Raw genomic sequence first — 26772 nt, forward strand, 5'->3', positions numbered from 1 at the left:
CCCACTTGACAATAGCTATACCTTTTTTTCATAAGGGCTTCCTCCACATGACCTTTAGGAGTGAGTAAAAGCTACCTGTTTATAAAAACATAGTGACCATAAGTGCTTTCACAAATGCCAGTTAGAGAGTAGCCATAATTTTTTAACAGAAACCTGTTGATTGCAGATGGCCCAGATTTAGTTTTCCTGGAAATAATTTCTTCAATTTTCAGATAAGCATTGGTCATGGACACAATGTTACTGGCCAGATGGGCAAAGTACAAATAGCAATGTGTAATTACAGTGTTTCTGTACAGATTCTTATCACAACGTTTAAAAGAAATCACCAATGAAATGTTCTAATGCACTCTGAAGAAATAGGTAAAGCTAGGAATCACAACCGCAACATTTTACATTCAGGTCCACCTTTGTCCTCTATTAAAATTCCCTTAGAGTAGATATTATTTTTCATGTAGTACATCAAAGGATAATGTCTTGCCAAATGTTTCTTTGAGATTATTATAGAACTTTGGGTTTTATTCTGTATTATACTTATCTGACTCCTTGCAGAGTGTGATTCATTGTCACCTATCTCCACCGTGTCCTCTTTAAATCAGGCCTTCTTGCCACAATATTCACTTGCAACCTTGAGAACTGTGCCTCCAACAAAAGGTATTTACCACCTCAACCTAGCAGAAATTCCTTCTTAAATTTATAGAATAGAAGTATACTGTTCAATAGGGTCTTCGTCCTGCATGCTAGTGCATACTAGAAAGCTCCAAAGAGATTTTGTAAGAACTAAGAACTAAGAACAGGACCCTGACAAGTCACAGTAAGGGTGGTTAAGGAAGAAAATAGGTAAAAAGACATTCAGAGATGATATATATATTTTTTTCCCCCTAATCTAAATCATCTGAAAATGCTTCTCTTCGGTTGCCAATGCATAAAGTAGTTTGATTTGGCAGAACTTCTACTTGGAAGAACACAGTGTCCTGGAGCCGGTTTTCTTATGCAAAGCCTTCCTTTTAGCTTTCAGCTTGCAAGGTATACACCATTCCTACACCAATAAGCTAAATCCAGAGAACGTATATAAATACAAAGGAAAGGGGTGTACATTTCCTATTGGTAAATGAGTCTGAGTTTATATTAATGTAAACTTTTTACTCTACAGGGATTCTAATTGTCATGCAAATTACAGTAACCTATACTCTCCTCTGATTTGGCTGGCTTTGTTCTTTCTATATATTTCAGACAAAGTCCTTGGAGTTTTTCCTGTGAGTTACTCCATTTACAGCATTTTGATTTCATTTTGCACGTAGGGATACAGCTTTGATTATTGTTATTATAGATAGCTAAACATAATTCATATTTATGTCTAGAAGTCCCAGAACAAGTGAACTGGAAACCAGTAGCTTTAATATAAAGATGAATTTTCTTATTGACAGTTATAAATAACAAAAAAACAGAACAAACTTTTCAGCTTTGTCTAATAAATTCCGTGATAACTGGAACTCCTTGCAAAACTTTTTCTGGTATTGTGAAATAAATCTTGGAATATAATAGAGATAATTGAAAACACCATTAGAAGGAATGATCTTAATCTTGCATTAAAAGCTAAACACCCTTGTTTGCTACTATGCTGCTTATATAATCTAAAATGAAAACTATGCTATTCTTCAGTAATGATCCAGAATGGTTTAATTATTCTCTTTAAAGTGATTATGTTTTGGACCATCACAGCAGAATATTATAAGAATTTTAACAAACTTTTGATGCTTAATGCCACACTAAAAATGAGCTATATCCAAGTACAGAAAAAAACAGTATTTTATTTATAATCTTAGCTTAGTGTTTGAACTACAAATTCTGGTTCTAGAATTGTTTAAAATATCATGGGGTTTATAGGTTTTCACAAGTAAATTAATTTCTTGGTCGTTTCTTGGTTTTGTTTTTTGTTTTTGTTTTTTTTACTTTGTTTTCCATTTCTTCACAGAACGGTGCTTTCAGTAAATACAGAGCAAATCATTACACGGAAGAAAAAAGGCTTGATTGTTTGCTTTCTCATTTGTAAAGTTGCTGTTATTATTCCATTCTCTATTGAATAATTTCAAAAAGGGCATGAGGAAACAAAAGAAAAAAGTGACAAAATAGACTGAATCTCACCACTAGAATTCACCATAAAAATTCCCAAAGTGTAACAGAATTCTTACAAAATTTCCTAGACCAGTTCTTTTAGGGAATCAAGATCTCCTATGAAAAATATGGCAAATGGGAGTCAGGGTAGGTTGGGGAGGAAAAAGGGAAAGAGTAGGGTAAATAAGTGCAGCAAAAACAGGTTCTGAGGAATACACATAATTTTGTCTGCTTTAGATCACAATAGAATTTTTAATAAATAAATTTCTTTTTCTTTGTAAAGACACTTTTTTGAAACAGTAGATTTAGCCCAGTCATTTGTGTCATTTGTTTTATAAACCATCTTTTGTTGTCCCCACCCCCACCCCATAATGTCATAAATGTTTTAGATCTGAGTCTCTTGTACATTGTCTTTTGAGTTCATTCGGATCAATAACGGTTCATGCACTGAACTGTGTATTGAATTTATTGTGTTAACTGTTGTTGTGTGGTTGAAAGGAGACTTATAAGAGTTATAGTGATTTAGGTGCTCATGCTCTATTGCTGGCATGGGCAAGTGACTCTCTATGGGCGTATCACCTGTAAGCTCATCATCCACATTAATGATCTCTACAGTCCGTGTTGGAGCGTGATGGTTCTGCCGGTGATGCTGTTTCCTCATTTTGTAGAAAATTACTAGCATCACAGCAGCCATAAGAGTAATAGCCACAAAACAACCAATTATGATTTTGGTAGTCTTCATAACCTCATCTATTCCCGGGATCCCGTTGTTTGCGTCCGTCACAGGAATGGTGAACGTTTTTTCTGTTGATCTTGTGCTCTGTGGAGTTAGTGAGGTTGTCATGTTAGTGGTCTCCCAGTTGGTAACTGGTGTGGGCCCAACCTGCTCGGTGGTCTGTGCCTCATCCTGAGAAGGTTCCACAGTCTCTACTGTGACGGTTGAAAAGTACGTGTAACCAGGGTTATCCAGGGCAGTCACATTCAGCGTGGCAGAAGCTGTGGTATTGCCAACAGAGTTACTCACCATGCATGTATACAAACCCGTGTCTTGCACAGTTACCTTTGTAAAATTTAATGTACCATCACTGAGCACAGCAATCCGAACTCTGTATGCCCCATGCGTCATAACAGATCCATTTGGAGTAATCCAAGATACAGAGGTCAGGGAGGTCGATGCCCGGCATTTCATCTCTGCAGCCATACCTTCTGTGACGTTGAGGTCTGCTGGTGGCTCCACTATGACAGGAGCATAACACGTGAAGTAGTTCAGGTCCAGCTCACCGATGTACCTTCCTTTTAAACTGGGAGGCGTGTGGCAACGGGCACAGCATGCAGTATTGGAGGGTGCCTTGTCTTTAATCCACCAGCTGAGCCAAAGGATATCACAGTTGCAGTTCCAAGGATTGTGATGCAAGTGGATCCTTTCTAGGTGGAGTGGTGTGAACAGGTCATGAGGCAGGAGTGTTAGGTTGTTGTGTGCCAGATTGATCTCTACAAGTGACTGCAGGTTATCGAAAGCATTCCTTTCTATCACTTGAATCTGGGACTGTATCATCCACAATTTCTGAAGATGCATTAACCCTTGGAAAGAACCTGGCCGAATGGCAGTCAGGTGATTCCCAGAAAGATCTAACTCATCCAGTTTTACAAGTGGGGTGAGGTTAGGAATCTCTCGAAGATTGCACATGGCAAGGTTCAAATACCTCAAGTTGGACAGACCTTCAAAGGCACCTTCTGAGATGTATGAAAGCCTTTTCAATTCCCCCAAATCCAGCCTCCGGAGAGAAGGGATTCTGTTAAAAGCATAAGAAGGGATGCTTTCAATGGGGTTGTTTCTCAACCACAGTTCCTTCAGTTTTGACAGGTATACAAAAGCCCCATTTGGGATAGTGGTCAGACGATTGTCAAAGAGTTCCAAAGTGTTAAGATTGGCCAGACCATTGAAAGCCCCTATTTCAATAGTTCTGATGTGATTCCTGCTGAGCTGCAGGATTTCTAGGTGCCTCAGGTGTTTGAAGCTATTAACTTTAATGATTTGGATCTGGTTCTCATGGAGATTGAGTAACCGGGTGTTGGTGGAGATGCCGTCTGGTACGTCTCTCAGATTTTTCCGTACACAAATCACTTTGCTGAACTGGTTGCTGCAGGAGCAGACAGAAGGGCAAGTTTGAGCCCTCACTAGACCAGCCACCACAAGAAGCTGAAGAGCCAACAGCACCACAAGCAGGGGGTCAAATAGGGCCCTGTTAAACCTAGGACCTATCATTATCTGCTGTGGATGTAAGGTCATCTTGTTCAACATTCATAATTTATTTGGTGTTGGTCCTTCTGGAGTTTGAATAGCTGAAAGAAGAAGAAGGAGGAGAATGTTAGATTAGTCTCAAACATTTAAGTGTGCTCTCTAAGCAAAGACTTCTAAAGTCCTTCCAGTCAGCTCTACCAATTTCACAAAACTCTGCAGGAAGAATATCTACAGAAATTGTAGCATTTTGTTTCCTGTGCAGCTATGTATGCCAGCTGTAACTGACAATGAGATAAGAAAAAGCCAGATACTAGCTTTTCCTGCTCATTCCAATATATAACATATGTAGCTGGATGGCAGATAACAAGTTCAACCACAGTGGATACCTGAAAAGGAATGTTCTAACTCAGGGGCAGAGTTTAAAGAAGTGACATGGCCTCAAAAGACAAAACTGAGTAAGATAGGAATCATCACAATATTCAAGGTGTTAACCTTCTTGACACACTGTAAGACAAAACATCAGATAATATGAAGAACAAGTAGGCACTCCTCTTTCGTTTGGGTGAAAATCTTTTGCCTATACAAATGTGATTCCTGCACTGGAGTCTTAACTAGAAGTAAAGCCTTTAATACTGAATGTAGCAGGTCATGCAAATGTCAGGGCAAGGTCTTTCCTATTTCAAATGTAAAAAAAAAAAAAAAAAAAAAAAAAGCCAAATAAAACAAAAACCCAAACAAACATGATAGGCATCAATTCTTCCCTACCGTTAAACAGCATCATCCAATTTCATGGTATTTCCTCCTCAATTCTTTTGTTTGGCACCAACAGCAGAGAAACACTCATTAGAAAATGTGTGCTGAACACAGAAATAAGAACAGCCATTTAAACGCTGAAAAATATATCTCCGTAGTTTCAGAGTTGGCAGTTTCATTGGCATCTCTAAAAAAATCCTACAGGTTTTACTGTAAGGAGAAAAAGACCTTTACACTACAAATGATAATTACTCTTTTAAGAATTTCAGTACTGATTCATTTGTGGTAGTTCTTACAGCCCCCAGCCCTCAGTTCATTTTCAATCTCTGTTGCTCAGTGCAAGGTCCCTCTGTTGTAGAGATTAATGAAATTTGCTATAAATCAGCCAAAAGTGAAGCCTTATAAATTACAGCAAGCTTAAAGCATATTTATAACCTAGAGCACTCAGATGCATAATACATGTATCCAATAAAACAAAATACTATAAGGCAACATTTTTCCACTCCAGGCTCCAAACTGTTTCATTTTATGTAAAAAAGCACTATCTTTCTGTAAAAAAACATTACAGGAAAAAAATATATTAACTTGCATCTCACAGCAATTAATTTTATGAAAGTCTTTTTTTCTAATTATATATTCAGAAAATGTGGATTTGAGAATTAATTTCTGCACTTTAAAAAAAAATTCTACAACAGTTCAGAGCTAGCAAGTGTTCTCATCTTTTAATAAATTACTGCAGAGAATGCCAATATAATGGTTAAAAACCTGTGAATGGGAATTGGAAAGCTTGGGCTGTATCTGTTTGTTTGATCTGTAAGTGTTATTTATAAAACATCATTCTTGTTATGAAAAATTCACAAAACTAATGTGTTTTGCAACCTCGAGCAACTAACTCAACTTCTCTCAGTGGCTTACACTCCTGTCATGTGACTCTGCAGAATCCATCGGCTGTAGTGTTATATATTACTGCTCCCACCTCTCCATCTCTTTCCTCGGCCAACAACTGTACTGGAATCAGCTTCACCAGTTTAGGACAATGTACTAGACTAGATGAGGGGAGGGGTGATTGCTGGACACACTTCCTTTTTACTGAAGGCATACAAGGTCACTTATCTCTTCAGAGGTGTTGAACACATATGGAGAAACACTCAATTAATTACTAAAATTCAAGTTCCTTTACATCAAAAATCCAGCTGTAGTGAAACTATGTGCAAAAACTGGGTGAAAAGGACATGGTTCCCATCTTTCCTACACTGTCATGAAGAAGAACCTACCCATAGCAGTCAAAAGAATTACATCAGTGAGTCTAATATCAATTTCAGGTTCCTTAGTTAAGATCTGTGATCCAAGAACTACGCTGTTGAATAGTAATTAACCATCTTCCGTAATAATTAATGTGATTGTGCTAGCATTTTTGTTTGTCACTAGTATTTTTATTCTGTAGATTTGTCTTTTCTTTCCTTTCTCATTTTTTAAATTCTTATCCTCTAAGGACTTGGACTGGATAACAAATTCCATTAACAAGTAATAAAACAGATACAGAAACACACCAAACCAATTAGTTTACCATTTCAGTTGTGCAACGCTATTGTCTTTGCTGGAACCAAGATGAGAACTCAGCCCTCTACATCCAGCTTCAGAGCTCCCAGTTATCTTTGTGTGGCTGGTGCGGCACCAGGAGCGTGTGTGGCTTGTAGAGATGACGGGAATCTTCTGTGCTCTCTCTCTCAGACCCATTCACTATTAAATGCCAGCTTTGTGAGATGCCATATGGTTTCTCTACCTTTCTTTTTGCTACCTTCCACTCTCATTTCTGGATCCTGGGTGCACCGAAGGACCAGGAAAACTATGGGATTTGTAGAACAAGAAAGTGTAGGAAAAATAAGAAAGGTCATGAGAGAGCAAGTGCCCTCAACATCAGCCAGTGTATGCATAAACTCCCTTCAGCTGCCTCTCTGCCAGCCTACCTAAAGCTGATGATGCCAGACCACACTGCAAACACTCCAAGGCACTTCTTTCCTTTTCTGACTTCGTGCACCTGATGGTATATCCCATCATTCCCTTCACCTGCTCCTTTATCCAGCAAACCTTCTCTTTCCATCACTACACATATACTCCGTGGGTAAAAAAAATATTTTACTTGAATACACTATCTCATTATAACAAATACATTATCCAGTTATGAGATTGATCAGCAAAACTTATTCAAACCAAAACAAAAATTTCCCATGTCTCAGTTGCAAAAAGATTTTTAAAAGAAATGCTTTTGTTTTATCTTGTTAAAATAAATGCCCTACACTCCTCCCATTTTTGGTTATTGACTCAAACAATAAATCAGTCACACAGAACAGCTCTTTCCTTGTGCTGAAGGCCAAAATTGCCCATGGCTTTTACATTTCTCTTTTTCCCCAGTCCTGTGCTAGGGATGTCTCAATCAAACATATGCTTCAGAACTATGAACTATCAAAGACCTTCAGGGAATTCTGCAACCCTCAGGTTTCTGCAAAATTCAAATCTGTGTATACTTCAAATACAAGCTTGGTCACTGACTAGTTATTAGCTGCTCTGAGTGTATAATTTCAAGACTGTATCACCATTTTGTGAGATGTGGATGGAAAGTTCTAAATATATTTTCATACGTGTTGGTGTCTTTGATTCTTCTGTGTCTAAGCTGCATCTTGTTTAACATATAAGTACAGAAGATCTATATTGCCATTCCTCTGGAATGTTTTCTGAGAAGCAGTGAGAGTAAATCTTAGCTTTTGTAGCCACCATTTGATTTAACTTTGGATTTATGTACATGACTAAACTTTTTTCCCTCCTCTTTCATGATACAGGAAGCAAAATGCGGTATTTGGCGTAAGACCATGCTAACTGGGCTTGGTGCTGCTAACATAGGGGAGCTGGTTCAGAAAAGCCAATTTGACAGCAGAAAATATGCTAAGCAATTGCCTTCCAGGTCCTCACTTCCAACTGGTGATCATTCCATGAGGCTAACATACTGCAGAGAGATTCCTAGTGACAGTAGGAATGTATTAAAAAGGTCCTTTCTTTTATACTGGTGGTTTTCTACAGCTCAGAGTTTAAGTATTCAGGAAGTCTTGGAGCAGTCATTTCACATCAGGGTAATTTGAAATCATAAATACCCTGGAAATACCCTAGAAAAAAATTATCCAGCACAAAACCACAGTGGAGAATTCATTTAAAGCCTTGAAGAACATTATGGAAATATTTTAATGGGCTTTACATAAAGACCCATCTGGAACTCTGTACTAGAGTAAATTGCTATGCAATGTCTATCCATTATGCTAGAGACACATGAAGGTTTAGCTTTATAAATCCACACATGGAACACAGACCATCAACCAGGTTCTTTAGTCTTTGTTGACACTTCTTTGTCTTCTAAGTGATTTTTTTCCCCCTTCATTTTTCTAGTACCAGAATATCAACTCTATGGTCAATTCAATAACACTAGTGCCCTCTGCTGTATAGATTTAAAATGTAGTTTAAAATGCTAAGAATTTCCTTACTGCCCAGTCAGTTCCCCAGGCACCACACAGTTATTAAATGTGTTGCCAAACGTGACCTTAAGTCCATCTGTGGCATTGCTCTAATTACCAAAGTGCATATCATCTGTCATTTTAGTACAGTAATGTATATTCTCTTTATGGCCATGGAGACATACATATACATATATGGAGAGTTATTTGTTTTGGTATTTACTTCCACAGTACTCAAAAAATCTTTTTTTTAAATTGACATTTGATGTGCTTATCTGATATTTAGTCTCTATGTACTACAGATTTTCCTTTAAGCGAAAAGCATTGCCCTCTTAAGATCCAATGCAGAAGATGAAGCAAGGAATGACAGAGCTAATCTACCTCTGCAGATGTGCACACTGCAGTTTTCCTTAGGGACAGCCTGAAAGATGCAGTAGTTATGCTATTGGAAGGTAACCTTGCCAAACGTGTATGCAGAGATGTCTTCCTTATGGGCACTGTAACAAAATCCGCAATTCATTTTTCTGTTTTGTTTTTTTGGGTTTTTTTTTTTCGTAATTAGGTCTTAGGTCTGATGTGCTTTGATCTCTCTTTGTTATTTCACCAGGAGAAAGGGATTACATTCACTCTGATCTCTGATGGATTTTCCTGTATTGGTGGGCTTTGGTTACAAAAGAGGACTTCTACACCATTCCCAAAGATCTGCCTAATGAGGTATGGCAGGTGGCAAAGACATTTTCCCAAGCTCCAGTGACCCCTAGCTGGATCACTGGCAGTTTAGTTGCTGTTGGCAACTCATCCTTAGCTTTCTGTTCAGTCTGTGGTTCTATGAATAACTGTCTCAGCAGTGGAGCAGTGCAGTGCAAAGGCCATGGCTTTATCCCAATAAAAGGTTTATGATACAGTATGATCTAACACACTTTGATTGGTGTTGTACATCTGCCATTAAAAAATATGATGTGATGCTATAATGTCACTGCATTGAAAATATAGGCAGAATTTATCCGATATCAGGTGATTAAACTATCACAGTAAATTTAAATCATCACAAGTGCATCACAGTTAAATCTCAACTAAAGCACGGTTCAACTATCACAACTCTCCCTCAGCCACGTGCCAGCAAATTTCAGGGTGAGGAGCATTCACGTCACTTTTTACAACGTTTTTCAAGCTGACAGATATGGGGATGCATTCAGAAAATGCACCTTTGCTTCCCTTTATATAGCACAGATATGTATGCTGTACATCACACTCTTTAAAAGAGGTTTTTGAGAGAAAAACCCTTTACAAAGATATCTGCATTTTTTAGTAAACAAGCCACTCTAGAGTTGCAAATTAAATGGCAGATTTCCAAACATATGAAGAGGAGCTAGGTGCGTTGAGCAGCTAATTACTCTGGGAAGTCTCTTCCAGTAGTATCAGCACTGGAGAATTCAAAATAGTGTCTGTATGGAACAGAGCATGGATTACAGCAATAAAAATAGGTCTAAATTCCAGGATGACCTTATGCAGAATTGACTCTTTTGACTATCTTTTCAAGAATGCTAAATGCTCTCAGGGTCTGAGACTGATCCCCTTTTGGCAGCAATGCCAGCAGGGGAAGCCAAGGGAATTCCCCTTTAGATACCAGGGGACAAGCACACGATATGTTTTAGCTCGACAAAATACTGAAACACATGAGTGTAAACCCTTGTCCCAGAACAGCGACTGAAATGTGGGCAGGGAGCTCCACCGGGGTCAGAAATCCTCTATCAACATCTGCTCTGCAAATGCTCCTGCAGCCTGACATGCGTGTCCCCATATGGCTGTGAAAGGCTGGGCTGATGGAGCCACACTGCTGGGGACTCACTCACCATACCCTCCCGCTTCCCACCCCGCCTTCTCCATCCTGAAACTCCTTTCCACCTGGCTGAGCCCCCGAGGACTAGAGCTTTCAGGTCAGGAGAGGTACAAACACCTCGTGCTGTTCCCTGCCCAAATACCGTACAACAACATTATTCTTTTTCACCATTGGATATCTTTGTCACCAACAAAGGAACACATACTATGTTCTTAACAGAACATTGCAAAAATCATGCAAAATTCGTCAACTGGGTAACAACAGACCTCATATGTTTCTCTTCCTAATCTTATTTTTTCCTTTCCTCATGGATTGGCTCCTGTCTGAGGTGGTTTTTAAAGGGACTGTTTTACAGTGAAAACGCATCACTGCAGCTATATAGCTGTGTATCTTTCCCCCCATTCTTAAAACTCAGTTTTCCCTTTTCACTGCTATAGGACTTTAAAAGTCTCAACAACAGTTTAGGGAGCAATTGCAATAATGCCTAAAAACCTGGGAGATTTCAAAGCCCCGCAGCTTTTATCTATTTGGTTTTTATTTTATTTTTAGTTAAATACAGTGGAGGCTGAAGAGGGCTACATAGGCAGCCCCGCAATGCAAACTGATTGCTCATGAGACCAGATAAATCAAAACACTCACAATGCAAATTATACTCCTCTATGCATGTTTCACTGTTCTGCTCTGGAACATAGCTGGGATTTTGTGTGACCCCTTGAAGCATGTAAGTGTAGGAGGCAGGGTGGATACTGCTGTACCACAGATACTTCGTGGTTCTCTTCTGCAAGCTTTTTAAGACTCAGCTGAATCACTAAGACACTGACCAGAAAGACCTAAATGTGACTGGACATATTCAATCTCCCTGAATCACCACTGATTTCAGGGGAGTTCAATCAAGGATGAGTTTGACCCAGTCTGTCTTTTTCTTCATTTCTTTTATTTTGTTATACAGAAAACAGCTTTATTTCACACACCCCATTTTCCAGCATGATTTCATGTTCCCTCCCTCATGTCTTCCTACTGTTTAAAATTTTCTCCTTAACTGCATATAACAGAAATTAACATGAAATAGACATTTTAAAAATGAGAAATTTAGTGTGCATTGATCTAGGCAAAAATATTTTCGTTTTACATGGAAATTAAGAGATTTCATAGTGTTTTAAACTAAATGAGTCTGGTAAGTCCCTTTATTTATAAATATTCTTTTACTCACAAGCATCATTTGCAGTTTGTGTCCTTATTACAACTCATAACATTTACTAATTTTATAAGAAAGTCATAGGAAACATCATACAACATGTAATGGATATTTCTTTAGGACATACTTATTTTTATTAAAAGGAATTACTGACCTTTCCCTGGATGTCACCCAAGTGGTGAAGGGGACAAAACAGTCCTAATCTCTCTGTTCAGGCTGCTTACAGTGGTGTGAATAGGAGCAATCTTCGAACTACTCGTGATGAACTAATTTAAATTCTTTGATAAAAGCCACCACAATAGAGCTTTGTATTAGTCCACCCAGCAACATTCTAGAAATTTAATTGGAATTAACTTTTAAAGTGGGTTAATTATACTGCATTAAATCTTTGTGTGGACACTCTTATTTAGAATTTAATTTAAGCTAAATTGAATCAAGGACACTATAATTTCAATTAGGAGTGTCCATAAAAAAAATGTAATTTTGTTTAGCTAGTCCCTTTTCAAAATTAATTTGGATTCATTTTCTTGAGACCCCATGTAGACATTAGGAATTTTTTGTTCTGTACTGACTTAAGCTCAATTCAAATCAAAATTCCTTAAAGGTAAAAAGGTTTTCTACCTTATTGCTGATCCCTTGAGTTATTCAACTCCCATTTTGCTCTTCTCATTTCACTAATTCAGTTGATAAAAGTTTCTCTGAACCTTTTTTGTTTGTTTCATCTTCTATATTTTTCTGGACAGGTACTTATGTAGGGGGAAACAGGCAACTGTACAGAAGAAATTTTGTAATAGCTCTGATTGATAACGGCATTCTCTTCATTACAGTAGCATGTCACTACATCTCACGTGCCAACCATGATATAAGGGGAAGTCATACAAGCACCTTCAGGATTTCACTATCTTATGCCAGAAATACCTCCGTGAGCAGCAATTAAACCACAGCACATCTATAATGATTGAAAGGATGCTTTCTTAATCTCCTGGTTTATTATCGAAGAAGATCACAGATTCCCATTTGGAAGAAATCTGTGCACCACAACAAAATATGTGTAAAGGCAATGCTTAATAAAACATCATATAATATTCCAAAGCACTGGCCTAAAACACTGCAGTTTTCACTTCTGTCACACTGGAGGTCATTACTTTGAAACACTGTAATATTTCTTTGTATTAAGCAGACTAGCAGTGATTTAAGACAACGTCTATTTAAAGGTGCTACAGTGATACTTCATTTCAAAGAAACTAGTTTTGGTCTATTATAAATCTTTCTACATAGGAGCATTTTTCAACAACATACTACAGGATCTCAAACTAGCAGGCAAAAATCTGCAGGTTAAGTATATGACATATTAAAATGTGCCTTTTAAGAGATGCAAAGCAAAAAAAATGCAAGGCTGATGGTATCCAGGATGTTAGCCCTGACTCATTACAGTTTTCTCCCTAGTCAAAACTATAAAAAGCAAACATAGGAAATGTCAGCTCAGAACACCATATAGTCTACGAATGGATATACAGTAGCCAGTTCAATGAAGAACAAGAAAAAATGTTGGCACACTATATACTTGCCCTTAAGAAAGTTTAATCCTAATCCTAGAAAATTGGAGTCTAGTTTTTAAAGTGCAAAACATCCTTTTCTAAACTACAATATGTGCATTTATCTACTGCATGTGCTAATGCTGAATATTCTTGTTACCCATACAAATCATCCTTTGAGCCTTGCTGAGCTCTTGGCCTCAGTGCATAATACACACTAAAAGACAGAAATATTTTCGTTTGATGAGCATATAATGCAGCTGTGGATTAGCAGTAGTTTCTATACTTTGGCAACAGAGATGCTCTGGTAAAATTTTGAAGTCATTTAGAAAGATTTAAAGATTATTTTGAAATTAGCAAATCAGAAGATTGTCCATTTCAGTGGCATAAAAAAATCGAGTTTGTGCCTTAACATGTGCCATTTTTCCAAATGCATTTTGCAATATCTAAAACAAAGAACACTGAGGGATGAAAGGGAAGTATATTAAAGCAGCCATGCAAAATCTGCACCAGTGCTTTTCAGGGTATGAATTAACATAGGTATCTGCCTAAATACTTCTATGCTATAATGCTGTGTCAAGAAAGGTGTCTTCCTTTTTTAAGGTATGAATTATTTGATGTTGAATTGCAGAAGTGCTTGACAGGTATTTCATAACCTTGGTAACTACAGGCTGTATTGCTAGTACGCATTATTCTAAAATACCTTCTAGGAGAAACAGACCCAGCTAGTAACTCACTAAAGCAGCTGAGTCCATTTTGCATCATTGCATTTGTAGTGACTGAGTCCAAATTACTCCCTCATTCTGCTAATAAACAAAGAGACAAAGAGAAAAAGAGACATGAGATAAAAAGTTAAGGCTGCAAATAGCCTCCAGTCTGGCAAAAGATGGTTAAACTTCTTGTCCTTGGTAACTATGGAAACCCCTTAAGGTAAGAGTGGAACACAGGCATTTTGTGGTCCGCAATTTACAAGCTGTTTATTTAATTATGAAGGAATTTGAAATTGTTAGGGGCAATGCAATTATCATACTGTGATAGCGTTTTGAGAGAAAAAAATAGGTACATAGAAATATAAGAAGTTAATTTTTTGGAAAATTACTTGTTTTAGTAATTTTCTGCAGCACATTGTTTTTTACTGAGACTTGTGATTTATTTTTTTTTTCCAAAAGGGTGTGTGGAGCCAAAATTAGTAATACAACATTTTGCCATAATATCCCTCAGTAGATTCATAGTAATTATGTCTATTCTATGCCTCACGAACAAAACCAAGGTCAGGGTGTATTTCAATTAAACCCTAGGTGTTACCAAAGTGCAGCACAGCCAGAACAGCAAGCACATTATTACCAGATCTGTCACTGCTGGGCAATGAACAGGTCACAGGTGTTCCTGCGTATGGTATTTGTACACCTTAAAATATGACAAGTGGGAAAATGTTTCCATTCAATTTAGGAGGCAGCTAGTGAAATAAAATTAAGAATGAAACTGTGGTGACTCAGGGGGGCTATAACAACTACTTACAAGTATTTTCCTGGATCTGAACAACAAACTTTGACCTGATACTTCTGTTGTTGGGAGCTGCATGAATGTAAGGACCCCAGGTCCCTTTGCATACAATGAGAGTTTTGGCAACCATCCGTGTTTGATTGTATCACCTTAATAAGAAATCAAACACAAACACATCCTCACAAGCCCTCTGGAAAGGAGATAGGTAATATTATTCAGCTTACGGCTGAAGAAACTGAGGCAATAATGCATTAAATCACTTGCCAAAATTTAGCATGTGTCTACACAATACTTTGCAAACATGAGCTTCACACTCCATGCTGCCTAGATACAATGTGCATTGCTCCAAATGACAGCCACGTAGCAACTGTTAGCTTATTGCTGACTCCAGGCTAATGTGCCTCTCAGCACGGCTCCAGCCTGGCCTAAGAGCACAAAGACAGAGCCTGCCTCTGCGTGGAGCATGGATGACTCTTGCTCACAGCAGCCCACAAAAGTCCAAGTGGATATGCTATAATAAAAGGTGTCAGCAGTGCAGGCTGGACAGGGACCCAGAAATCCTGAATCACATTTCCAACCGCATGTGGACTTTATGCACATACTAAAGGGTGTGATCATCAAGTTTTAGAATACCAACATGCCATGACATTTAAAACTAAATCTGATGAAATCTTAGGAAATATTCTGTCCTATTATACAGATTCCTGTATTTATTATTCTTACCATAGTATTTGTACACCTCCAGAAACACATTAAATATCCTAAACTTGTCATTTCATCTGCATATACTTTCTTTTGTTCCTTCTCCTACAGGACTGTATTCAGATGCTGTTCTGGTTTGGCAGGTATTATCAAGTATCTGCCACAAGCTGTTGACACTATAGATTGCAAGTTTGAAGAAATACATTGTGAGTTTGAAATTACATTTTATGATATTCGCTATGCTCTTCCTTCTTGAAACTCATTTGGACTTCTCATGAGAAGCGTTCCTCTCTTCTACCCAGAGAACAGCCCACAGACACTGATATGGATCACCTGGGACCCAGTCGAATCCTTCCTACAACGGGAACGGGCAGGAACTCCTGAGGGCCTACTGTCGCCTTTCCCCTGTGAACCGTTCTCAGAGCTTCCTCTTGGCGAGTCTCTCCAATATATGCGCTATGATCTTCTGATCCTTGACCATGGGGATCCTTTCATATAAGCCTCATTTCAGACAGGGTCTTGATAATTCCTGAACTAATTTTTAAATATAAATGTTTAAAAAACCTAAAGGAAAATTCCTGGCATAGAACTGTACAAGTACCAAAACGTGATGTTTCAAATTCATTGTCATTTGGGGCTATTGTCCTGATTTCAGCTGGGATAGAGTTAATTTTCTTCTTAGTAGCTGGTACAGTTCTGTGTTTTGGATTTAGGATGAGAATAATGTTGATAACACACTGATCTTTTAGTTGTTGCTAAGCAGTGCTTACTCTTAAGCACTTTTCAGTTCATGCTCTGCCAGTGAGCAGGTGTACAAGAAGCCAGGAGGGAGCAGGGCCAGGACAGCTGACCCGAACTAGGCGAGGGGGTATTCCATACCATAGAACATCATGCTGAGCATATACACTGGGGTGAGTTGGCCAGGGGCTGTCAATCACTGCTCAGGGACGGCTGGGCATCAGTCAGTGGGTATTGTGTATCACTTGGGTTTTATTCCTCTCTCTCCCTCTCCTCTTCTTTACAACTGTTATTGCTATTGTTATTATTTACTTTATTTCACTTATTAACCTGTTCATATCTCAACGATGGGTTTAACCTTTTCCTGATTCTCCTCTCCATCCCACCAGGGAGGGGTGAGGTGGGGGAGTGAGCAAGCAGCTGTGGGGTACTTAGTTGCTGGCTGGGTGGTTAAACCATGACAGGCTATCCAACTAGGAAGATGTAAATCCATTGAAAAAGAACAACAGTTCACATTCAGGGAGTTATCCTCAGTAGCTGAAGAAAGAAAGGAAAGAAGGTAATAGTTAAGAGGTTCATAACTGTTTCACATGCAACTAGGCAAAGTGTCTTCTGGTACCACTGCACCAGTCCAGGGTAATATGAACTCCACCTTTCCCATCTGCAATAATGATATTCCCTCAAGTGTCAGTCCTTCTGCCACAAACGTCTGTTTCTGATCTAGTAAAGGACTGATGATGTCTCACGGACCACAGTACTTTTGAAAGACAGAATGCTCCAAAACCAGTTTCACTCTAAAGTGACGAGTTACTAATGTTTAAATTAATAAATTGCCGTAATAAGTGCATTAACCCCTGAATATGTTTGTATAAAGCATAGTCATAGGGTCACACATGTACATATAAGACTACATTTGAATTTTACTTTAACAGGTAAAACCCATCGTTTCCCTTGACAACTTACTCAAGCACTAGAAGCAAAACCAGAGACATAACTAAGTCAAATTATATAACTGTGTTGTTTACTTTGAATATTGCAAACAAAAATAATTATGCATTTTTACATCGACTTGTTTTAATTTTAAATTAATTCTGAAGTAACTTGTTAATACTGGAGCATTCTGTTTCTATATGTGCTGAAATTGGGCACTAGCACAATCCTGTATCATCCATCCAGTGTGTTTTCCTGAGGTACCCAAAACATAGTGTATACCTTTGCAGAATATATGGACTGGTTCAAGAAGTGATTAAGTAGATCTGCCTGGAAAAATTATCATTAACAAAGAAAGCTTTGGAGGCAGCCTGGTGAAAATCAAAGGCTCCAAAGGAGTTTGTGAAAAACAGTGGTAAATTATATGACTTATTCTCTTTCTGTCTAGACCATCTATAAATTGAATCATAAAAGATAAACACAGAGAAGACATCATCTTTCCAAAACTTTACACTGCAACAAGTCTTTCAGAGAAAAATAATAGATTACTTCATATTTTCATGTAGACATGTTTTTTAAATTGATTAATATACATTTATGTGATGGAATATCTTCTCTATGGAGGTTGCTTATAGACTGCTTATTGAAATCACTGGCCAAATTCAAAGTATTATTACATCAATATGAAATTAATATCAGATCCAGGAAAGCTGGCATGTACTTCTTTAGCAAATGATCATTTTCACTGAAGTGCTGTTTATTTGCTTCAAGCTGATCAACAGGATACAAGGTCCAGTATCAGCAGTGCTGCCTGCTTGTTCAGCTGTTCAGACTTTGAAGTGCTAATACATATCCTATGTTCATGAGCCCACCACCGAGTTCCATTGTTAAATAGATGCATGAGAGAAAATGATGGTTAAAAATTAACTGCTACAGAAACCAATGGGAGTTTTGTCTTTGATGTCGGTGGGCTCAAGACTTCATCTCATATGTCAATAATGATTTGCAATATAAAGTCAACTGCACATTATTGCTGATGTAAGCACTAAGGCTTTGATGCCATTCTTTTAGCATAGTTTTAGGGAGGTGGAAAATTACTTTTAATCTAATTAAAACTGTCACATAACATAAAAAGAAATGTAGTAACTGAGAGAGCTAAAAAGACAGACTTCATATATGTGAAAGCATGCTATCAAATAAAAGTAATATAATTTTTTAAAATGTTAAGGTATTGACATATTGGATTCTTAAAAAAATTCCAAGAAATTACTCTGCTACTTTAAAAATGTATAGTGAGAGAATGAATCCAAGGTTCAAAACAAATTTCAAAATTATCTGTCCAAAGTAGAGTAAGTTTGATAGCTGATGTTATTCAAGGATATAAATATGCCTATTTGCAGTAAAGCTTTCCATTACTATGCTAACTTGTACAACAACATAAGTGTATTTATCACAGACAACTGTGATACTACCATTTATTAAGGATGTTCAACATCTGCCATTGTGAAAGGTGTTTTTTTTCTTCCGTTTCCTATAACTTTGTAAAATTTTAACCATTTCCAAATTAAATGGTCCATGCTAGGGATACACCTATAGTATAGTCATTGAAAGTTGTACTTTCAATTGACACACTCAATGCAGCTTTAAAGTAGCTGTCATACCTTACAGTAACAAATAGTTACACAAAAAGGAGAACATCACTAATGAAAGTGCAAGTACTGAATTCAGGTTGGTGTGGGTTTTTTTTCATTTTGTATATTGAAAGACACAGAGTTATTATGGGATCTGGTCATATAGCTAAAGACAGTATCAACACACAAAGCAGCCAATGAAGCTTGCATTCAAATACATGTATTTATATATGCCTAGGTATACCTGATACACTTTGTAAAATATAGTTCAAAAGTGTTTCCAAAAAAATCCATTTGTTTCCTATCAGAAAAGTATTTTCTGAGTTTTGAAATTCTAACCATTGCTCCAGCCTGAGTACATCAATAATATAGTTGAATGACAAAAGTGCTAATGTGTCCAGATCTCTCTGGCTGAGAACTGTTTCCTGGATTCTTACTCATACTGTCTGCTCCAGAATGATGCATGAGGATAACTATATTAAATATTTTCAGGCAGTCATTAGCAGAAGGCCATGTAAGCACTTCAAGTGGAAAATTCATTGATAATGCAGTGGGGCCCTCCACCCCCACCCCTCGAAGTATACATCTGAAGAGTTTTGGCATCATCAGGCACTCTCTCACCAGAATATTTCACACCAGTTCCACGCGGTTGTGGGCTGCTAAGATCAATGGTAAATGTACATGCTAATGTTGCATTTAACTACTGATACTGTACAGGGTATATATCCCCAGCACTGCTCTGCCTTACAGACCTAAATTACGTAGTGGACCATTTAGTCTGGAAGATTATGTAATTAATTGAGGAGTAGATTTTGCTATTTTCCTGATATTTCCAGCTATATCTACTTGTGCGAGCATGCCTAATGGCAGCTATTACCACGTAATTGGCTGTCAATGTCTGCCCTTGATCTGCAAGAATGATTTTAAAACCTGGATTTAAGCATCTTGGGAAAAACACCTTCATTTCTTTACTCATGTTGCTGTCCATATGCTCAATACTTAAGAAAGCTCAGGAAGTGACAAGATGTAATAACTGAACCAAGCTAGAACCAAAGAAGACTACAGGGAGTTATGTCTCACATTCTTCACACAGAACCACAGAGATCTCCTTTGCTAGACCTGATTTCTGGACTGGGATCTAAATCTCAGAAGGATTTAATGGAAGACAGGAGAGCTGCTGAGTTTCAGAGATAAGGGGCATGTACAGATTTAAGAACTTCCTCTAATACAGCAGCCATAGATCTAAAACTAGGCTATCACTATCAGGGAGGGGATGATGGAAAAAACAAATATTTATTAATGTTTGCTCCTCTGTGGTTCTGGGGAGGGGCAGGGGGAGGTTATAGACATAGTACATTCTTGTGGCTTCTTTTCTTTCTAATTCTTTCCATTCCGGAAGTGTGAAGGCAACCTTTTTCTCTGTAATTCTAAAGAAGTTGGCCAAATTTAGTCTAGTGCTCAGATAGGATAAACTGGCATTGCTCCATTCAAGTCAATGAAACCAGAATGATTTTTATTCCAGCTGAAGTGATCCTTGTTACCCTCTAAGCAAGACTGATCCATTCTTGAGGCATATCAGGAGGTATCGTATCACCTAACCAGTTGCTATGAAAATGCAGTTTTTATAAAAATGGTAAAGATAACACAAATGCTTTTGTTTTAACTGTGTAATAAAGATCTCTTCTGACTGCTGAAATGCTGAAAGAATGGTAATAATACACATTAAGAATGGATTTAGTTTTAGTTCTTAACAAATAAACTTTCCATTTTCTAAACAATAAGTTATCTCCTTTCTTTTTTTTTTCTTCCTTAGTACCATGAAATACAGAGTTGCAATGGTAGCTATGAAATAAAACCAGCAGACATAACCCCACAGTGAATGAAGTGAGGTCCATATCCCCAGACTTTATAATGTGTTGTGTCTGGTGTACATGGGATTTAGGAGGTTTTACATTGACTAATTGGTAGTAATAGCTTGCAGTTATATACTGACTTTTATCTAGAAGTTTCCCTGTGAACTTTAAATCCTACATTGACAAAAAGCATATACATATATCAGAATTACCTTATTCTCCACTGAAATCTAGCTATTTCTGAAGAGAAAAATAGCATAGCAGGCTTTTCATAGTTTACCATGTTATATCAAGAAATTCTGAAGACTGCTATCTTCAACTGAAATTAAAGACAAACTTTAGAAATGTGAGGTATATATCTATGCTCGAATTTGACATACAAAACCAATAAGGATAAACTTCCCTGCTGTTTTGGAAAGTGCATTTTAAAAAAAAAAAAAAAAAAAAAAAAGCCTAAGTGGAGTGGATTTCTCACTCGCTTGTATCATGTTAGAGAACAGTATTTCTCTCAGAACAGCACCAGAGCACTGCTGTAGGATTAGCTTGGAAGAACAATCTGCTTTTATGGAATTGCTAAAACAGCTTCTCGCAACTCTCTGTCTTGTTCAGCAGATACAACAGACATTTTTCAGGACAGACAGAAAGCTAGGCATCCAATTTGAGCAGTCTAGTACTCCACATCCTACAGTCAACAGTAACATATGCATACTGATAATCTATCTATCAGTATTTGCAGAAGCATGTGCTAGACAGTGTGTCTTATCCCTGACATTTGTCTTGAGTGAGCCAGAGCATGAGAGATCACTTGGGAAAAAGTTAGCAATGAATTATCTTACCTCTTCTTAACAGTGAAGACAAAGAATGCAAGAGAGTAGCCGTCATTTGGTGAAATCTATAAACATTCCATATCTGCTGTTTAGCTTGCCTTCAGCAACTGCTGCTTCTTTTCTTACTTAAAACAAGTAACAAATTCATGCTTAGTGGCAAATACTAGGATTTAAAGTCCTTTCTATAGGTAACCACAAGAACAAGAGAGAAAAGCTGTATAAAAATCTTACCATAATTCTTTACAGCTGTTTAAAGGGGGAGAGTTTGCTGCGGCTTCACAAAGTAGTCTAGCAATGTAACCTGCAAGACTGCAGTATACTGCAGTCAGCAAACAGCCTTAATAGTTTGCCCTTAATGTATAAAAGTAGCATAGCAAGACACCTTTCAATTTAATTAAAGGTCTGCCAGGAACTTATAAACTTTGTTTTTCCTTCTTAGAGTACTAAAACCTCCTTATAAAATTTCATTTACCTGCAGTCTGGTGTCCAAGTTGTCAGCATTTTTTTTTTTTTCCTGCTTAAGTATAGTACAAATTGCTAAGTCATTTCAAAATTATACAGCAGCAAAAAGAACAGATTTTTTCATTTAATGGTTTGGGGTTCTTTTCTTCTCACCAGGATCCCTCACATTTATACTAAATACAGCTTCATTTTTCAAAATGAAATTTAACAAGCAGTACTTAAGAGTCAGAAAAGCACTTACTAGACCATATTCAATTGCTTTTCACTGCTATTCTTTATCTCCCAATTTTTACTGAAAGGCAAAGTAAGAACCTACAAAGGAGCGAGAGGAATTATTTCATTAGTGATTGCTGAACAGACAATGCAGACAGCAGACAGTACACCTGAGAGTTGGTATAGGGCTACTACTGTCCTCGTCTAGAAATTCTGATTCTCTTGATTCAAGGATTTTGAACATGGGTTTGCTGCACCTTCCTTGCACACTGCAAGGAATAATGGCTGACTCCATTTGCAACAAAACCACTTTCACTTAGTTTCTCTCTATATATTGTGGATGCAAGGTCTATTGCAGGACACAAACCCCAAAGAGATTGCTACTTATTAATTTGGGCATCCAGTCTTTCTCTCATACATTAGGGTGAACTTGCAAATCCATCCCAATGAGCAGCCTTGTGTAGAACTTGTGCCTTATGAAGGTCCTTGGTCATTGCCACTCTGCCCATTGCATAGTGGTGCAATCATCAATAACGTGAATAAAATTCAAAAAATCCAGACTTCATACTTCAACTAAAGTGACCTGACTTTTCATCCCCCTGAGAAAAAAGTTCTCTCTTCTGAATGCACACTGATTTTTGCTATCTTGGAATGTTCCTTTAATGAGAAGTTTCCATTTCAATTCAGTGCATTAAGATCAGGTCATTCAACACAAAATTATAGTTGTGGACACTCTTGGTGTCTCTGTCCTTTCCAAAGACTATTGGATTTCTGTCACAAGAAATAAACAAAGGGAGGTTTCTAGGAGGTGTGGATGATGGTCATGAGAAATTCAGCGTTTGATACACATGAAAGTCTTCTCTCTGGAATGAAGACATTAAAGGGTACAGAGTATAAATATTTAAATTGAGTTTTTGACTCCTCTCCTGATGAATTATGACTTGTCAAAGCTATACCATAATTAACAAACAAATTCAGGAGCAGTACTCAAAGGTCCCAAGTTCAAGGTTGGTTTTTTTGTTGGGTTTTTTTTTGTCTAACCGATGTTTTCTTCTCGATAGTGTTAAATCTACCTTAGGTTTACTTTCATGATCAGGGACTAAACATGTTCAAAAGAGGTTGTTTTGAACTGTAGAAATCAAGTGAGTCATTTTACCTACCCTGTTTACCCGGGCAGCTCACTCAGGGAAAACTCATGTGCCATTGACCAATGAAGTGATTAAGGGGACTTCAAAAGAGAAATTGGGATGATTGCTTCTACATGTTTCTATTACATTGCTGTTTGCCACTTGTCCCTTTAGGCAAATACCATGCCCCTTACCAGTATTACATTTTCTTATGCAATATGCAGAAATCTCACCTTTCTGTTTGGAGTTACAGATTTATCTTAAACACGAGTTAACAATGTATATTGAAGAAGATCACAGCCTTCCATTATCTTGAATGTTTGATCTTAATGAGGCCTGACAGCACTTCAACTGCATTAGAACGAAGTATATAAACCTATCAGGACTGTATTAGAAAACAGTACTCATAATCTTTGATGTTTGATTCCTTTCTTACTCATACAAAGACAAGTATGAGCTAACAGAATTCTTGTTACTCAAAGCAGCTGGTTTCAAAATCTGGAAACTGCAAAAAGGTTTTGCCAAGGATTTGCACTTTAAAAATTACTCGATAGCTGATTGAAGACCTACAGTTTATTGCCCAAAATGCATTTAAAAGTGCAGTTTTGATATAGTCTACAGCAGAACTCAAAATATTGGAGTAGGAAGAAAATTATTCATACTCATTTAACAGGGTGGAACTCTGCATTTCTTGGACAAGAAAACGGCATTTGTCCAAACAACCCACTCTTTCATGGATTTTTTTCACCCCCTATACTTATTACATGCAGTATCAGACACCTGTTGTACCTGAACAGTGGTAAAGATCAATCTCCAGAAGTTAAATGTAAACATGTTCTGGAAAAACTGCATTAAAACTTGGCTTTTGCAAGCAGTTTAGGGATTATTTACCTTATCATTTGTTCCCTCACAGCAAAGCTGAGTGGTGTGTGCGAAATTTGCCATTAGTTGCAACTTTTAGGTGAAGAAAATAGTCCTGTGCCACAGCTAATGCAGTTATTCCTGTAGTACATGTAGCCAAACTTTGTGCTACAATACTGAAGATTATAAATTTACACATTGCTGCTGAAAGATGCTGGAGGGAGGTGTCATTAGTCTGAGCTGAAACTGTTTTGATCTTGAAACTCAGCAGAGTAGCTTCCTGACTCAAGATCATAGAGCTATATAGTCTTTCTCAGTAAAGGGTCAGATCATGAAAAAAAAAAAAAAAATCAGCTCACTCAGTTAATTACTACAGCCATATCTGGCTCATTAGTGCCACTGATTCATGTGGTGTGAAAAAACAACTGAAAAGGTTGCACCCCAGCAAACTGAACATGAAAAATGATCTTTGTAATTATGAATAAAATAGAACCATTGATTTATGGTTAATTATTCCTTTGACCATCTGATATATCTAGAACTGCAGGGGTAAATAGGTAAATGCAAAAAACATAGGGCTTGCCAGAAAAAAATATTTTTAATTTGTTTAGAAGCCATATTTTCTTTATAAGTTGCCTTCTTTTTGTTTTTTTTTTTCAATTTTTCCTTCATCTCCTTCCCCTTTCCAAAACTACTGCAACAGAATTTACTGAACAATAGCCTGTTACGCAATACACTGAAATGTACACAGTGGTTTTGATGATAATAAACTATTCAGAAGCCTGGAAATACTTTTTGCAGAGCCTGGGGATAAAAATCTAAAGAATTTAATTTCTACAGACTTACAAGAGAGTTTTATCCACCCTACAAGATAACCCCAAACCACTATCTAAAAGAAATAATTTTTAATTAGGTTCTGAGGAGGAAATGCTGGCCCCAATAAAATCATTAGAAAAACACTTTCTTTCCACAAGAGGTTCATTATACTCCATATGTTTTCAGAAGAAAAGAAATGCAGTCCTGTTCGATTTTTACAAGATCTCTATTTTTATCATCCCTGTTAAAAGCTACCTCCTGATCATCTCACTCATATGTATTTTCTTGTGGGCCAGTCACAGATAAGCATAGATACTTGAAGACTTAAAGGATTGAAGCCGACATGTTTCATGATCGTCAAATCCTTGATTCCTGAAGCAGGAGTAAGGTTTCTACCCAGTTTTGAGGATCTGAGACAGAGTTACTCATTGTAGCTTGTTTTTGTATTGTAATTTTCCTGGAGTTTTAAAAGGCTTTTTATGTTGGGTTCCATTGAGTAATATATAGACCTTGTATTTCTAAGTTAGAAAAACAACCACGTTGTGGTGCTCTCTGTCCCTAATTCAGTCTCATCCCTTTTTAAGTTCTTACTAGTCCTGCACTCTAGATAGAAATAAGAAAAATGATGGAGATGAGAAAGGGCACAATTATAGTGTGCAATGGATGTTTACACAGAAGGTCTGAAACCATTATCGGTCCTTTGAGACAGTCCTGAGAGACTAGGATTCAACAACTTGAATATTGTGCCATGCAAATGAAACAGAATTGCTTCTGGGGAGAGGTAATGAAATGGGAAGATGAGTGTCTTTGTTACCATTTTCTATTTCATAGAATAATCATGCCTTTAAGGCTGCTAAAACCAGTTCCTCATATACTTGTTTGCCGTGTGGGGTTCCAGACAAATAATGACATTTACAAATGCCATTTTATCCTGCCAAGGACGTTAACCCGACTGACTGCTCTGTTATTAGTTGACAGAGGAATACACAGATGTATAAATATACAAAGCATACATATTTCATGGACATACACGTTTAAAAAAGAGGTAGGGACTGGAATTAAGGTCTCAAAAGAGGAAATCAACTCATTTGCCAACTGACTTACCATAGCCTAGCCTTGTTTGAGGGCAGTCACGTGATCCATTAATTTGAAATCTAATTATGCTCTACTACTAAGCACAAATGCAGGGAACTGCATGTACCCAAGGAGACATTTCAAAGAGCTTTCCTCTGTGGAACATCTGCAATACCTATTTTTAAATCAGGATCCAAGATTGTGCTTTCACTAAAATGAAGCTAATCTCTTCACAGTGAACCAAAAGAACATTCTCCTAATTAGTGGTGTCTGTATTGGGCCAGATACAAACATGAGAGAATTACATTCCAGTCCCCAGAATCAATCAAAATTTCCTTCAACTGTGTCTTGTGGAATTGGCAAATGTATCTTCCAATGTGACTAAAAACATTTTTTTTAAAAAGAAGCTGTGAACTCAGTGGTTTAATTACAGTAGCTGAAGAAATTTTTGAGTTTTGGTTCATCCTTTGGACTGAACAGCATTAGGAAACAAGCTGACCAACAAAGGCACAAAGGTCTGTATAGCCTATCTAAAATTCACCCTGCCTTTTTTAAGACGGAATCACTTGGAAAATTTTTTTTATTGAAGACCTGTTTCTTTTTAAAAAGCAGTCCTTATGACATAATTGATACCTTTACGTCCACAAAATACTGTAGGTTCTGGATTTAGCGTTTCATTTGAAAAGATATCCAGCAGCACAAGAAAGATGTACAGCTTACTGTGGCAGGGATTCAGCATGCACCAAGACAACCAACCTCCTGAAACACACGTAATCAAAAGATTTCATCTAAAAATCTGTCACCAATGGTGACATCCTTCTGAAACCTTGAAAATCAACTTACATTAAACACAACATT

At 37.4% G+C, this 26772-nt stretch overlaps 1 protein-coding gene across 3 annotated transcripts in view; it reads right to left on the reverse strand.

The window, feature by feature from the left end:
- Positions 1-1459: 1459 nt before the first annotated feature.
- LRRC4C (leucine rich repeat containing 4C) overlaps positions 1460-26772 on the reverse strand; it is a 538988-nt gene continuing 513675 nt past the window's right edge. For all 3 annotated transcript variants that reach the window (XM_056347466.1, XM_056347465.1, XM_056347467.1), the window contains one exon: positions 1460-4455. In XM_056347466.1, coding sequence (XP_056203441.1) covers positions 2498-4414 — 1917 coding nt within the window. In that variant the 5' untranslated portion in view covers positions 4415-4455 and the 3' untranslated portion in view covers positions 1460-2497. The remainder of the gene's footprint in view (positions 4456-26772) is intronic.

Source organism: Falco biarmicus, chromosome 7 (assembly GCF_023638135.1).
Source record: "Falco biarmicus isolate bFalBia1 chromosome 7, bFalBia1.pri, whole genome shotgun sequence".
Taxonomy (NCBI): Eukaryota; Metazoa; Chordata; class Aves; order Falconiformes; family Falconidae; genus Falco; species Falco biarmicus.